Here is a 14,601-nt window from a genome sequence, read left to right on the forward strand (position 1 = left end):
CCCGTTTCTCCACATCCTCTCCAGCATCTGTAGTCTCCTGACTTGTTCATTTTAGCCACTCTGACTGGCGTGAGGTGGTGTCTGAGTGTGGTTTTGATTTGTATTTCCCTGATGAGGAGTGATGTTGAGCATCTTTTCATGTGCCTGTTGGCCATCCGAATGTCTTCTTTAGAGAAGTGTCTATTCATGTTTTCTGCCCATTTCTTCACTGGATTATTTGTTTTTCGGTGTGGAATTTGGTGAGTTCTTTATAGATTTTGGATACTAGCCCTTTGTCCGACATGTCCTTTGCAAATATCTTTTCCCATTCCGTTGGTTGCCTTTTAGTTATGTTGATTGTTTCTTTTGCAGTGCACAAGCTTTTTATCTTCATGAGGTCGCAATAGTTCATTTTTGCTTTTAATTCCCTTGCCTTCGAAGATGTGTCAAGTAAGAAATTGCTGCGGCTGAGGTCAGAGAGGTCTTTTCCTGCTTTCTCCTCTAGGGTTTTGATGGTTTCCTGTCTCACATTCAGGTCCTTTATCCATTCTGAGTTTTTGTGAATGGTGTAAGAAAGTGGTCTAGTTTCATCCTTCTGCATGTTGCTGTCCAGCTCTCCCGGCACCATTTGTTAAAGAGACTGTCTTTTTTCCATTGGATATTTGTTCCTGCTTTGTCAAAGATTAGTTGGCCATACTTTTGTGGGTCCAATTCTGGAGTCTCTATTCTATTCCATTGGTCTATGTGTCTGTTTTTGTGCCAATGCCATGCTGTCTTGATGATGACAGCTTTGTAGTAGAGGCTACAGTCTGGGATTGTGATGCCTCCCGCTTTGGTGGTCTTCTTCAGTATTACTTTGGCTGTTCGGGGTCTTTTGTGGTTCCATACAAATTTTAGGATTGCTTGTTCTAGCTTTAAGAAGAATGCTGGTGCAATTTTGATTGGGATTGCATTCAGTGTGTAGATTGCTTTGGGTGGTATTGACATTTTAACAATATTTATTCTTCCAATCCATGAGCATGGAATGTAATTATTATATATATGTTTATAAATTATAATTATATTAATAATTATTATATTGATTTATAATTTTTGTAGGGCCAGGAAGGCTCCTCCATATGTTGGGCTGCTTTAGACAAAAATGGAGAAGAAGTGGTAATTTCTAAAGGTGAGCACAAACTCTGTATTCAGTATATGTTATTTTTTTGACAGAATAGTTACTATATCTTTCCTTAGCTAGTACTAATTCAATAATATTGGATAAAACAGATTTCTGTGATAGCATATAAGCATCTGCTTTGATATGTATTTATCAAAGCATTAGATGGAAAAACAGAATATTCATAATTGTCAGCCACTCTCTTTCCTTTTTTCCAGATAATTTAGAAGATGAGACTGAAGATGATGACCTATTTGAAACTGAGTTTAGACAATATAAAAGAACATATTACATGACGAAGATGGGAGTTGATGTAGTATCTGAGTACGTTTTTGCCAATGTTTTTACTTTAAAATAGAAAAAAATCATATTTTGCATTTCTTCAGAAAACAGCATAATTTTAATAGTTAAGGTAGTGGGAAAGGAGAATTCTTTGGCTATGTAAATTATTGTAGTGTCAATCTTTCAACTACTATGGTTTTGGAGGTGATATTAACTGATGTGTTATATTCCTGTGATAAAAATTGTCAAGTAGAAAATGGTTAGTTTTGTTTTTGCTTTCCATATTCCATTTGCACATCACACTTACTTCAAAGGCTATCTGGCTTGGCCCCAGGTTAATTACCTAGTCCAAAAGTTCCTTAAGAACTTGACCTCTATAATGGTGGCTTTCACACTTTTAAACTGTAGCTCACAGTATGAACTACACGTTTGTATTTTATTTAACAAAATTTTATAAAGTGCTTACCAAGTGCCAGGAGCTATTCTAAGCATTTTAAAATATGGACTTATTTAATTTTAACAATTCTGTAAGGTAAGTAAAATATTACTATTTTACAACAGAAATTAAGGAATTGAGAGGCTTTTTTTTGTTTTAAAGTGGATTCATTTGTTTTTTAGAGAGTTCATTTTTAAGTAATCTCTGCATCCAATATGGGGCTTGAACTTACAACCCCAAGATTAACAGTCGCATGCTCTATTGACTGAGCTAGCCAGATACCCTAAGGAATCGAGAGGCTTAAAATGACTTGTCCAAGGTGACAGTCAGTGAGTGGCAGAGCCAGGATTTGAACACAGGCTGTCTGGCTCCAGATTTAATACTCTCTCTCCCTTTTTTTTTTTTTTTTTTTTTTTTGTTTATTTTTTAGTAATCTCTATACCCAGCATGAAGCTCACACTCATAACCCTGAGATCAAGAGTCACATGTTCTTCCGACTGAGTAGCCAGGCACCCCCAGAGTTTATATTCTTAACCACTAGATGAAGCTGCTTCTTTATAAGTGAAATAAGAGCTTCACGAAATGCCATGTACCTTTTTTCATACTTACATGTTATACTTAGATATTTTCTATACTATTATTTTTTTAATATAATAAAGTACTATTAGATTTTTTCCTGAGTCTGCCCAGAGATAGACCCAGGCCTTCAGATGTTGCTTTATGTACTCTCAGACTGTCTTCTAGGCTAGACATAGTCTTTCTCATCTATATTCATACTGACCTCCAGTAACTAGAGGTATAGGAATTCTAGTACAAGTCACCAGATCATTTGAAGCTTTGTCAACTACTATTATCATGTAAGACTTTTGAGACTTGAGAAATAAAATATTAAAAATAGTTATGCTTCTAACCCTTTATTTAGTCCTTATCTTTCCTTGATTATAGTTATATAGTGCTATAATACCTGCTGTTGGCATTAAATGCTTAATTTGATAGCTAATGAATCTGTTTTATTTTCCTTTTCTTTTATATATTAAACTATAGACTTATTAAAAATGTGATACCGTTTATTTGCCTAGCAAATAAGCAAATCTTTTAAAATTGTTATATTTGATGTATAGAACATCAGGAGTGATGGTAGTGTTCTTCCTTAATTACCGATGGGGCTATAAACTGGTAAAATTATTTGGAAAGTACATGTCCAAAAAGTTAAATTATTTATCCCTTTGACTCAATAATTCTAATTATTAATCTGTTTAAAAATATAAACTTAAACACAGAAGATCTTTATATACACAAGGATGTTTATTACACAGTTTTTTATAATAGTACAGAATTAGAAATGATCTACATGTCATCATAATCATGTCCATCTCCTCTTTGTGACAGTCACCATCTTGCCATAACACTGTCTCCAGAATCTGTAGAACTGCTAAACTGGTACTTATAAAAAGTTCATAATAATTTAAAAAAATTTTTTTTCAACGTTTTTTATTTATTTTTGGGACAGAGAGAGACAGAGCATGAACGGGGGAGGGGCAGAGAGAGAGGGAGACACAGAATTGGAAACAGGCTCCAGGCTCCGAGCCATCAGCCCAGAGCCTGATGCGGGGCTCGAACTCACGGACCGCGAGATCGTGACCTGGCTGAAGTCGGACGCTTAACCGACTGTGCCACCCAGGCGCCCCAAGTTCATAATAATTTAAAAAGATACTTATAGTATATTATTAAATACAAATTTCAAAAGCAGGACACAAAATCATATACACAGTATACTCTCATTACAATAAAAAAAAAAAAAAAAACCTGGGCACGGAAAAAAGACTGAAAAGAAATATACCAGAATGTAATAGTAATTGCTGTTAGGTGATAAAAATGCTTTTCTTCATTAATAATGAGAAAATTTTCATTTTCAAAAGTGTGCTTTCCAGAAATATTGGTATCTGGAATTTCTAATTGCGTCTGTACCTAAATTTTGATAACAGACACTAATAAGGTTTATGGCTATTTTTTGGTTTTAGCCCAAGGTGTGTGTGTCTGTCTGTCTGTCTGTGTCTGTGTGTAGAAATATTTTCCCTTAAATTATGGTTGAGAAAGAAATGATTAGAGGGAATTTTGTTCAGTGGGGATAGCACTTTTCAATGTATCTTCTAGTTGCTGTAACCAGATTCTACAGTCTTCCTGATTTCCTCCTGTGATTTTCTCAGGCATCCTCGCTGATAGTTTCCCATCCCTGTATCCCATTGCACCCTGACTATTTAGGAGTGGTAGTGACACTTCTTAGAAAACTTCCTTGGCCATATCCTCAAACTTTAAATCACAGGTATAGTACACTGACTGAATAAATATGCACAGTAGGTTTAAGTCTTCTAATAATCGCTTTAGGAAAACTATATGGCAAAACTTTAATCTGACAGAATGGAATTTGTTTTAAATAATATTTTGGAATTTTTCTGATTGCAGTTTTTAACTTATTCAGTGATTATATAAAACATATGTGAGGCAGGGTGTATCAGCAGATATTGTGCTCTAAAGATAAATGACCTGTCTTCAAAAATTAATGTTATAATTAAAATATGCTTTTCTGTTTTTAGTGACTTCCTGGCTGATCAAGCTGCATGTTATGTTCAGGCAATACAGTGGATTTTGCACTATTACTATCATGGAGTTCAGTCCTGGAGCTGGTGAGGGAATAAAAGAAAAATAAAGTTTTGATTTTTTTTTTTTTTTTTTTTTTTAAATAATGATTCATTACTATAATCTCATTTGGGATTCTCTTTTCTCTTTATTCCTATTTATGGTGCATTTTTAAAAAGGCACATATGGCCAAGTAAAATGAAATACCAGTAATCTTTTCTTATATGAAAATAGTTTTTAAAGACTTTTGTGTAACAAAGATGCTTCCAGCCCTAGCAAATGGCCAATAATGAAAGCTCTTTAAATCTAAGGATTTAAAATTTTCTATCATGAGGAATTAGCTGTGACAAAGTCTTGATAATTATTGGGTCTGAGTGATGGTTATATAGGGTTGTTCATTATATTCTTTGCTACATTATTGTATACTTGAAAAAATTGTTCTAGTGAGTAATTATTAAAGAATGGGTTATTTCAATGTTAGACTGGGAAGGGTAAAAAAGAAATGAGAAAGGAATTATTTGCTTTTCCTGGAAATAGTAATAATAATCATGCTTCCTCTTCCAGCAAGTTCCATCTACATTTCCAAACCATCCACCAAAATAGAAATATAACAAACCCAGGGAAAAGTAGAGACTTTTAGGAGATGAGATAGTTTATGTTGTTTTGATAGCACCTTTGCTAGGCTTTGTTTTAAAGCACCACACAGCAGCACTTCCAAAACTCAAACAGGAAGAAATAGAAAACTTCAACAGACCCATAACCAGCAAAGAAATTGAATCAGTTATCAAAAATCTCCCAACAAATAAGAGTCCAGGACCAGATGGCTTCCCTGGGGAATTCTACCAGACATTTAAAGCAGAGATAATACCTATCCTTCTCAAGCTATTCCAAGAAATAGAAAGGGAAGGAAAACTTCCAGACTCATTCTATGAAGCCAGTATTACTTTGATTCCTAAACCAGACAGAGACCCATTAAAAAAAGAGAACTATAGGCCAATATCCCTGATGAATATGGATGCAAAAATTCTCAACAAGATACTAGCAAATCGAATTCAACAGCATATAAAAAAAATTCTTCACCATGATCAAGTGGGATTCATTCCTGGGCTGCAGGGCTGGTTCAACATTCACAAATCAATCAGCATGATACATTACATTAATAAAAGAAAAGATAAGAACCGTATGATTCTGTCATTTGATGCAGAAAAAGTATTTGACAAAATTCAGCATCCTTTCTTCATAAAGACCCTCGAGAAAGCCAGGATAGAAGGAACATACTTAAACATCATAGAAGACATTTATGAAAAGCCCACAGCTAATATCATCCTCAATGGGGAAAAACTGAGAGCTTTCCCCCTGAGATCAGGAACAAGACAGGGATGTCCACTCTCACCGCTTGTGTTTAACATAGTGTTGGAAGTACTAGCATCAGCAATCAGACAACAAAAGGAAATCAAAGGCATCAAAATTGGCAAAGATGAAATCAAGTTTTCACTTTTTGCAGATGACATGATATTATACATGGAAAACCCAATAGACTCCACCAAAATTCTGCTAGAACTGATACATGAATTCAGCATAGTCGCAGGATACAAAATGAATGTACAGAAATCAGTTGCATTCTTATACACTAACAATGAAGCAACAGAAAGAAAAATAAAGAAACTGATCCCATTCACAATTGCACCAAGAAGCATAAAATACCTAGGAATAAACCTGACCAAAGATGTAAAAGATCTGTATGCTGAAAACTATAGAAAGCTTATGAAGGAAATTGAAGAAGATATAAAGAGATGGAAAGACATTCCCTGCTCATGGATTGGAAGAATAAATATTGTTAAAATGTCAATACCACCCAAAGCAATCTACACACTGAATGCAATCCCAATCAAAATTGCACCAGCATTCTTCTTAAAGCTAGAACAAGCAATCCTAAAATTTGTATGGAACCACAAAAGACCCCGAACAGCCAAAGTAATACTGAAGAAGACCACCAAAGCGGGAGGCATCACAATCCCAGACTGTAGCCTCTACTACAAAGCTGTCATCATCAAGACAGCATGGCATTGGCACAAAAACAGACACATAGACCAATGGAATAGAATAGAGACTCCAGAATTGGACCCACAAAAGTATGGCCAACTAATCTTTGACAAAGCAGGAACAAATATCCAATGGAAAAAAGACAGTCTCTTTAACAAATGGTGCCGGGAGAGCTGGACAGCAACATGCAGAAGGATGAAACTAGACCACTTTCTTACACCATTCACAAAAATAAACTCAGAATGGATAAAGGACCTGAATGTGAGACAGGAAACCATCAAAACCCTAGAGGAGAAAGCAGGAAAAGACCTCTCTGACCTCAGCCGCAGCAATTTCTTACTTGACACATCTTCGAAGGCAAGGGAATTAAAAGCAAAAATGAACTATTGCGACCTCATGAAGATAAAAAGCTTGTGCACTGCAAAAGAAACAATCAACATAACTAAAAGGCAACCAACGGAATGGGAAAAGATATTTGCAAAGGACATGTCGGACAAAGGGCTAGTATCCAAAATCTATAAAGAACTCACCAAATTCCACACCGAAAAACAAATAATCCAGTGAAGAAATGGGCAGAAAACATGAATAGACACTTCTCTAAAGAAGACATTCGGATGGCCAACAGGCACATGAAAAGATGCTCAACATCACTCCTCATCAGGGAAATACAAATCAAAACCACACTCAGACACCACCTCACGCCAGTCAGAGTGGCTAAAATGAACAAGTCAGGAGACTACAGATGCTGGAGAGGATGTGGAGAAACGGGAACCCTCTTGCACTGTTGGTGGGAATGCAAACTGGTGCAGCCACTCTGGAAAACAGTGTGGAGGTTCCTCAAAAAATTAAAAATAGATCTGCCCTATGACCCAGCAACAGCACTGCTAGGAATTTACCCAAGGGATACAGGAGTGCTGATGCATAGGGGCACTTGTACCCCAATGTTTATAGCAGCACTTTCAACAATAGCCAAATTATGGAAAGAGCCTAATGTCCATCAACTGATGAATGGATAAAGAAATTGTAGTTTATATACACAATGGAATATTACTTGGCAATGAGAAAGAATGAAATATGGCCTTTTGTAGCAACATGGATGGAAGTGGAGAGTGTTATGCTAAGTGAAGTAAGTCATACAGAGAAAGACAGATACCATATGTTTTCACTCTTACGCGGATCCTGAGAAATTTAACAGAAGACTATGGGGGAAGGGAAGGAAAAAAAAAGAGAGGGAGGGAGCCAAACCATAAGAGACTGTTAAAAACTGACAATAAACTGAGGGTTGATAGGGGGTGGGAGGGAGGGGAGGGTGGGTGAGGGGTATTGAGGAGGGCACCTGTTGGGATGAGCACTGGGTGTTGTTTGGAAACCAATTTGACAATAAATTTCATATTAAAAAAAAAAAAACACCACACAGCAAAACAAAAGCAATACAAATTATGTGTATTAGTTGCGGTTTCACTTAATAACCTTTTAAAAAAATCTTTGCAATAACTAACTTAATTCTGAGGACGTCTCTGAAGAGCATCCTAATGATGAAAATCCTTGATTTTCCATTTTTTAATAGGGTGCTTATAAGCTGTTCCTATTATTTATCAGACATTAAGGCCAGGTGCTTGAAAAGCATATTCTCATATAATCCTCACCACTATATAAAGTATTGTTGTCTGACTTTTACAGATGATGTTCAGTTATCTTTATTACTTTAGAAAGGAATCTTTTTTTTAATGTTTTATTTTATTTTTGAGAGATAGAGGGAACAGAAGCAGGGGAGGGGCAGAGAGAGAGGGAGAAGCAGAATTTGAAGCAGGCTCCAGTCTCTGAGTTGTCCACAAAGAGCCTGACGTGGGGCTCGAACTCACACACCACGATATCATGACCTGAGCCAAAGTCGGACACTTAACCAACTGAGCCACCCAGGTGCCCCTAGAAAGTAATATTTTTAAAGTCATATACCCAAAAATCAAGTCTAAGCCTGATTCCAAAGTTTATACATTTTCCATTCTGCATACCATTCTACCTCCTGAATTTTCTCATCCTTTTGAAATGTCATAATTATGGAATATAAAAATATTTCTTTATTTTTGTAGTATACTTAGTCAAATATTAAGATTATAATTTTTGAAAAATTGTGTGTTCAAGGCTTTGTAAAAATATCTATACCTCTAGTTAGAAATAGTGTGTATGATTGTTAAATGGTTTAATCCTATCACAAACATGATAATATATACCAGTTCAAAGATAAACATTCTTAGGGCTGACTAGTAACAGCCACATGAGCTCAGACTCTGTTCTCTCTACCCTCTTGAGAGAGGCTCCAGCTCATGTGTGCTATAACTGAAATAAAAGTCTTCTGGCTACCTCATTACTTCATTCCAAGAATGATTCACACTCAATATTCACACTCAATATAAAAGAACCATTATATATATTTGTATTTATATATTAATATATATATATATACACACACAGACATATATGTGTATATATATATATACATGTATGTCTATATATATGTGTATTTATATATGTATATATATTTAGTATATGTATTTATATATGTTTAAATATATAGTATATGTGTACATATATGTATACGTATATACATATGTGTATATATATGTATATGTATATATGTTTAAATATATAGTATATATATTTATGTATATGTGTTTATATTTATATGTATATACATACATGTATATATATTTATTTATTGCATATATATGTATATAGATGTATCCTTCAATTACATGATACATCCCAATTTTGAAATTGTAAAATTATACTTTGAAAATTAAGGTAATATAACTTTTGTTGCCACCACTTGACCTAAATTTTCTAACACTGCTGATTTCTTTTTTTTTTTTTTTTTTTTTTTTTTTTTTGGGACAGAGAGAGACAGAGCATGAACGGGGGAGGGTCAGAGAGAGAGGGAGACACAGAATCGGAAACAGGCTCCAGGCTCCGAGCCATCAGCCCAGAGCCTGACGCGGGGCTCGAACTCACGGACCGCGAGATCGTGACCTGGCTGAAGTCGGACGCTTAACCGACTGCGCCACCCAGGCGCCCCAAACACTGCTGATTTCTTAAATCAAGTGATAAAATTATGGGTGGTAATTTTTTTCCTTTAGAGTTATTGCTGTGTTGTTAAATAAGGAAAAGTATATATTTAATATATTGATCTGTTTCATAAAGTTGCCAATTGTTTAAAACTCAGTTTTGTTTTACAGGTATTATCCCTACCATTATGCACCTTTCCTATCTGATATCCGCAACATCAGCACACTCAAAATCCATTTTGAACTAGGAAAACCTTTTAAGCCATTTGAACAGCTTCTTGCTGTACTTCCAGCAGCTAGCAAAAATTTACTTCCTGCATGCTACCAGGTGGGTTTTAAACTAAAATGTTTTTATGTCCCTTTTGATACTTAGGAGCTCTTCATCCAAGCCTAGAAATGTAATATCCAAACTTCTTTAATAGCTAAATATATTGACTTCCAGTTTCAAATACAATATTTCTTACACAGATGTTTTGAAAAATAACCCCTTGATTTAGCGTTAGCTTAAAACAAAGTTAGCTTTGTTTTAAAAATGCATACAATTTTCGTAAACCATTCAGAGCATGACTTCTTTATTTTCAGCACCTTTAAGTACATTTTCAGTTTGTCTCTGCACTGATGAAAGTAAACTATGACAGGCAAAATGTGAAGCCATTTACTTTGTCCAAACAATTATAGATTAATTCCTGTTCTTTTACCCTTTATTTATTAGAATAGGGATGGTTCTACTGAGTCCTTTATCTCGACAGAAGTATTATCTCAGTTTATATTTAGGTCTTAAGCATTTAGTTTATCAAATTGTGGAATGAAAGGCTTTTCTCTGGTTAATATAGTTTGCATAACGGGAGGAAGATATTTTAGGAGTATTTGGGTCACCACAGTTACACTAAGCCTACTAAACTGATTCTGAGGGCAAACTTCATTTAGTTCTTTTAGGATATCAATCTTTTCTTCTAATTCTGTGGTCTGGTCCCAAGAATTAAAGTATACACACATAGACACACTTGCACACAAGAAGTGGAGTGTACACACACACACACCTTTTGTTATTTGACTGTCAGGGTCCATTCTTCATCTTCCTAAAACATTATCTGTCCTTCATCCTGGCCTCTGACCTCCCTTTCCTCTTAAGTTTGATGCCTTTTTCCCTACGTTCAGATACATTAAGAATTGATATTCAACTACTCTTGACTAGTTTAATCATGCAGGTGTTTTACAGCCACATCTGTTGATTGTTCTGTGCCCATGCCATACTGGTTATTAAATATTTTGAGTATTACTCTGAGAAATATGCTACTTTATTTCTTTAAAAAATATTATACCATAATCTTTCATATTCATTTCCTAGAAGATATCCTTATGCTTCTTTCATCTACTCTAAGATCTCTAATAAGAACATCTTTTTATTGGACTTTTTATCTTTGCTATTAGTGGTGAAGAGATTCTTGGATTTTAGGATTTTTTTCTTTTTAAATTATCTTAGATACCGTCCTTACATTACTTAACAAAATCAATTGATTAGGACACAAAAATAAACTGTTTAAGGTTAAAAATAGAGGACTGTTGGCAGCCTGTGAAATGAAGTCTGAAAATAGAATTTAAGTGAGCCTTGTAAAGTGGTAAGACAACAAAAGATAGAAAAGGGAAAGTTGAAATTCAGAGTAAAGATGGTTTTACTATATAACTAGGACATTGGAATGGCAAAGTGATGAGTAGCAGTAAAATTAGAAGTCGTATAGTTGAAAATCAAAATATAGCAAGTATATTGCAATATTTCCAAGATGCAAAAATTTAGTTTTGCCTTGCTTAGAAATTTTAAACTGTAACATGAGCAAATACTGTAAATATATTAACAAAAAGTTATATTGATATTAGTTCTTTTATATCTGTTCCTCTTTATCTTTCCATAGCACTTGATGACCAGTGAAGACTCACCAATTATAGAATATTATCCGCCTGATTTTAAAACTGACCTAAATGGGAAACAACAGGAGTGGGAAGCTGTGGTCCTAATCCCTTTTATTGATGAGGTCAGTGCCCGCAATAGTTATATGTACACACATATATTCTTTTTTTTTTTTTCCCTTCAAGTTTTTGTTTAAATTCCAGGTAGTTAACATATAGTGTAAAATTAGTTTCAGGTGCAGAATTTAGTGGTTCATCACTTACATACAACACCTGGTGCTCATCACAACTGGTGTCCTCTTTAATCCCCATCACCTATTTAACTTCTCTCCACACTGCCCCCTGCCCAGTCCACCCTTTCTCTAGGAACCATCAGTTTGTTCTCTGTGGTTAAGACTCTTTTTCTTGGTTTGCCTCTTTTTTATTCCCCTTTTGTTCATTTGTTTTGTTTCTTAAATTCCACAAATGAATGAAATCATATGGTATTTGTTTTTCTCTGACTTATTTTGGTTAGTATAATACTCTCTGGGTCTATCCATGTCATTGCAAAAAAAAAAAAAAAAAAAAAAAACAGAAAAGAAAAGGAAAAGGTTTTACAATAAATTATCTAAGCTTCCTACCACAAAAAGCTAAAAAAACGAGAAATTAAACCCAGACCAAGCAGAATGAAGGAAAAAATAAAAATAGGAACAGAAATCCACAGAAAATGAGCAAACAGTAGATAAAAATGAGTGTAACCAAAAGCTGGTTCTTTAAAAAGGTGAATAAAATTGATAAAATCCTAGCTAGACTGATCAAGATCAGGGGAAGGGGACAAGAGGGAGGGAAAAAGAAATCAGACGAATTGCCAATATCAGGAATGGAAAAGGAGGTATCCTATAGATTTTACATATATTCAAAGGACAGTTAAAGAATATTGTGAACAACATTATGTGAACAAATTCAACAATCTAAATGAAATGAACACATTTCTTTGAAGACACAATTCAGCAAAACTAACAAAAAATTTTTAATCTGAATAGTCCTGTATCTTTTAAAGACATTTAATTCATAATTTAAAACCTTCCCACAGAGAAAATTCTCAACTCAGATGTGTTTACTTGTGAATTCTAGCAAACATTAAAGGAAGAAATAATACCACTTTTACACAAACTTGGAAAATAGAAGAGGGAAAGTCACTCTCCAATATATTTTAAATAGGGCGACTGTATTTTTTTCACATCTTTTTTTTTTTTTAAAGTAAGCTCTACACACAACGTTGAGCTCAAACTCATAAGCCCAAGATCAAGTGTCACATACTCTACTGACTGAGCCAGCCAGGCGCCCCTTTAAACATATTTGATTAGACCAGCATAACCCAGATGCCCAAACTAGACAGTCTGCTAGTCTGCCCTTGGGCCAAAATTCACATCCTGTCCAAATACAAAACTCACTGACCTCTCCCAAAAATCTCATCTCATTACACATTAAACTCAAAGTCTAGGATTTGATCCTTAAATTTTTTATTTTATAATTTTTTCCGGATTTTGCTACTTCTTTACTCTTCATACCACTTTTTCTATAAATGCTTCGAAAATGTCATAGACAATAACCAGACTAAAAGTCTAGGAGGCCACTCTGGAAAATAGTTCAGTAGTTTCTTATAAAGTTAAACATAAATTTACTCTTCAATCCAGCAGTCACACTCCTGGATATTTGTCTTAGAAAAAATGAACACTGTCTTCACACAAAAGCCTGTACACAAATATTCAGAGCAACTTACTTGTAATAACCCAAATTGGAAAAAATTCATATGTCCTTTAATGAGAGAGTAGATAAACAAAAGGTAGTATATCCATTTAGTAGAATATTACTCAGCAATATAAAGAGCTATTTGATATAAGCAACTTGGATGAAAAAAAATTCACTTAAGTGAAAAAAGTCAGAATGTTAGGTATTATATGGTTCCATTTATATAATATTCTTTTTTTTCCTATGGAGATAGAAGTTTAGTGAATACAGCCCAAGGGAGTCACCCAGGCTGGACAACAGAGGAGAGGCTGTTTGCATATAATATACTTGAAATGACAAAATGATTGTGATGTAAAACATGCAGCAGTTGTTAGGGGTGAAGATTGGGGATAGGGTGACAAAACAGATGAACATAAAGGAAGGGAAACAAAAATAATACAAAAACAGGGAGGGGGACAACACAAAAGAGGCTCATAAATATGGAGAACAAACAGGGTTGTTGGAGGGGTTGTGGGAGGGGGGATGGGCTAAATGGATAAGGGGCATTAAGGAATCTACTCCTGAAATCATTGCTTCACTATATACTAACTAATTTGGATATAAATTTTAAAAAATAAAAAGTAAAGTCAAATTACAAATTTAAAAAAATAATTACAAAATAAAAAAAATAAAAAATAAATTTAAAAACTAAAAAAAATTTTTAAGAAGATTGGGGATAGGGTGTGATTATAAAGGAGCAACAAGGAGTTTCTTCATGATGATTTAACAGTTGTTTATTCTAGTTTTAGTGGTGGCTATATGAATCCATACATATGATAAAAATTTTGTAGCACTGTACACGTAAAAAATCACATACAAAAACCGGTGAAATCTGAGTAAGTCTTTAGTTAAAAGTGTTGTACTAACGTCATTATCCTGGTTTTGATAATGTACTTGAGGCTGTGTGTATGATGTTATCATTGGGAAAACCTGGATGAAAGGTACATAGGAACACTCTGTACTAATTTTGCAGCAGCTTGTGAATCTTCATCTTTTTTGCCACTATACATAATATTTGCTGTGATAAAAGTAGCTATGTATTTATGTATTTGTTTGTTTGTCTATGCAGTCCTAGGTGCTGGAGATTTTATTTTTTTAAGATAGATTCCCAAAAGTGGGATAGCTTGGTTAATGGGAATGTATGTTTATTTTTTTTTATATTTTTTTTCAAAAAGACTAGTCTAATTCACCAATGTTTAGTCCCTACTCTGCCTCTCCAGACCTGGATATTATTGCTTCATTTAATTTTTGGCCAATCTGTTGATGATGGGTGCCATTTTATCATTATTCAAATTTGCTTTTCTCTGATCCCTAATTTGAATGTATTT

At 34.5% G+C, this 14,601-nt stretch overlaps 1 protein-coding gene across 4 annotated transcripts in view; it reads left to right on the forward strand.

The window, feature by feature from the left end:
• XRN1 (5'-3' exoribonuclease 1) overlaps positions 1–14,601 on the forward strand; it is a 119,324-nt gene that overhangs the window by 25,889 nt on the left and 78,834 nt on the right. For all 4 annotated transcript variants that reach the window (XM_078432277.2, XM_078432278.2, XM_078432279.2 and 1 more), the window contains 5 exons: positions 1,078–1,147; positions 1,357–1,462; positions 4,451–4,540; positions 9,770–9,926; positions 11,509–11,628. In XM_078432277.2, coding sequence (XP_078288403.1) covers positions 1,078–1,147; positions 1,357–1,462; positions 4,451–4,540; positions 9,770–9,926; positions 11,509–11,628 — 543 coding nt within the window. The remainder of the gene's footprint in view (positions 1–1,077; positions 1,148–1,356; positions 1,463–4,450; positions 4,541–9,769; positions 9,927–11,508; positions 11,629–14,601) is intronic.

The sequence above is a fragment of the Panthera onca genome, chromosome C2 (genome assembly GCF_046562875.1).
Source record: "Panthera onca isolate mPanOnc1 chromosome C2, mPanOnc1 haplotype 2, whole genome shotgun sequence".
NCBI lineage: Eukaryota > Metazoa > Chordata > Mammalia > Carnivora > Felidae > Panthera > Panthera onca.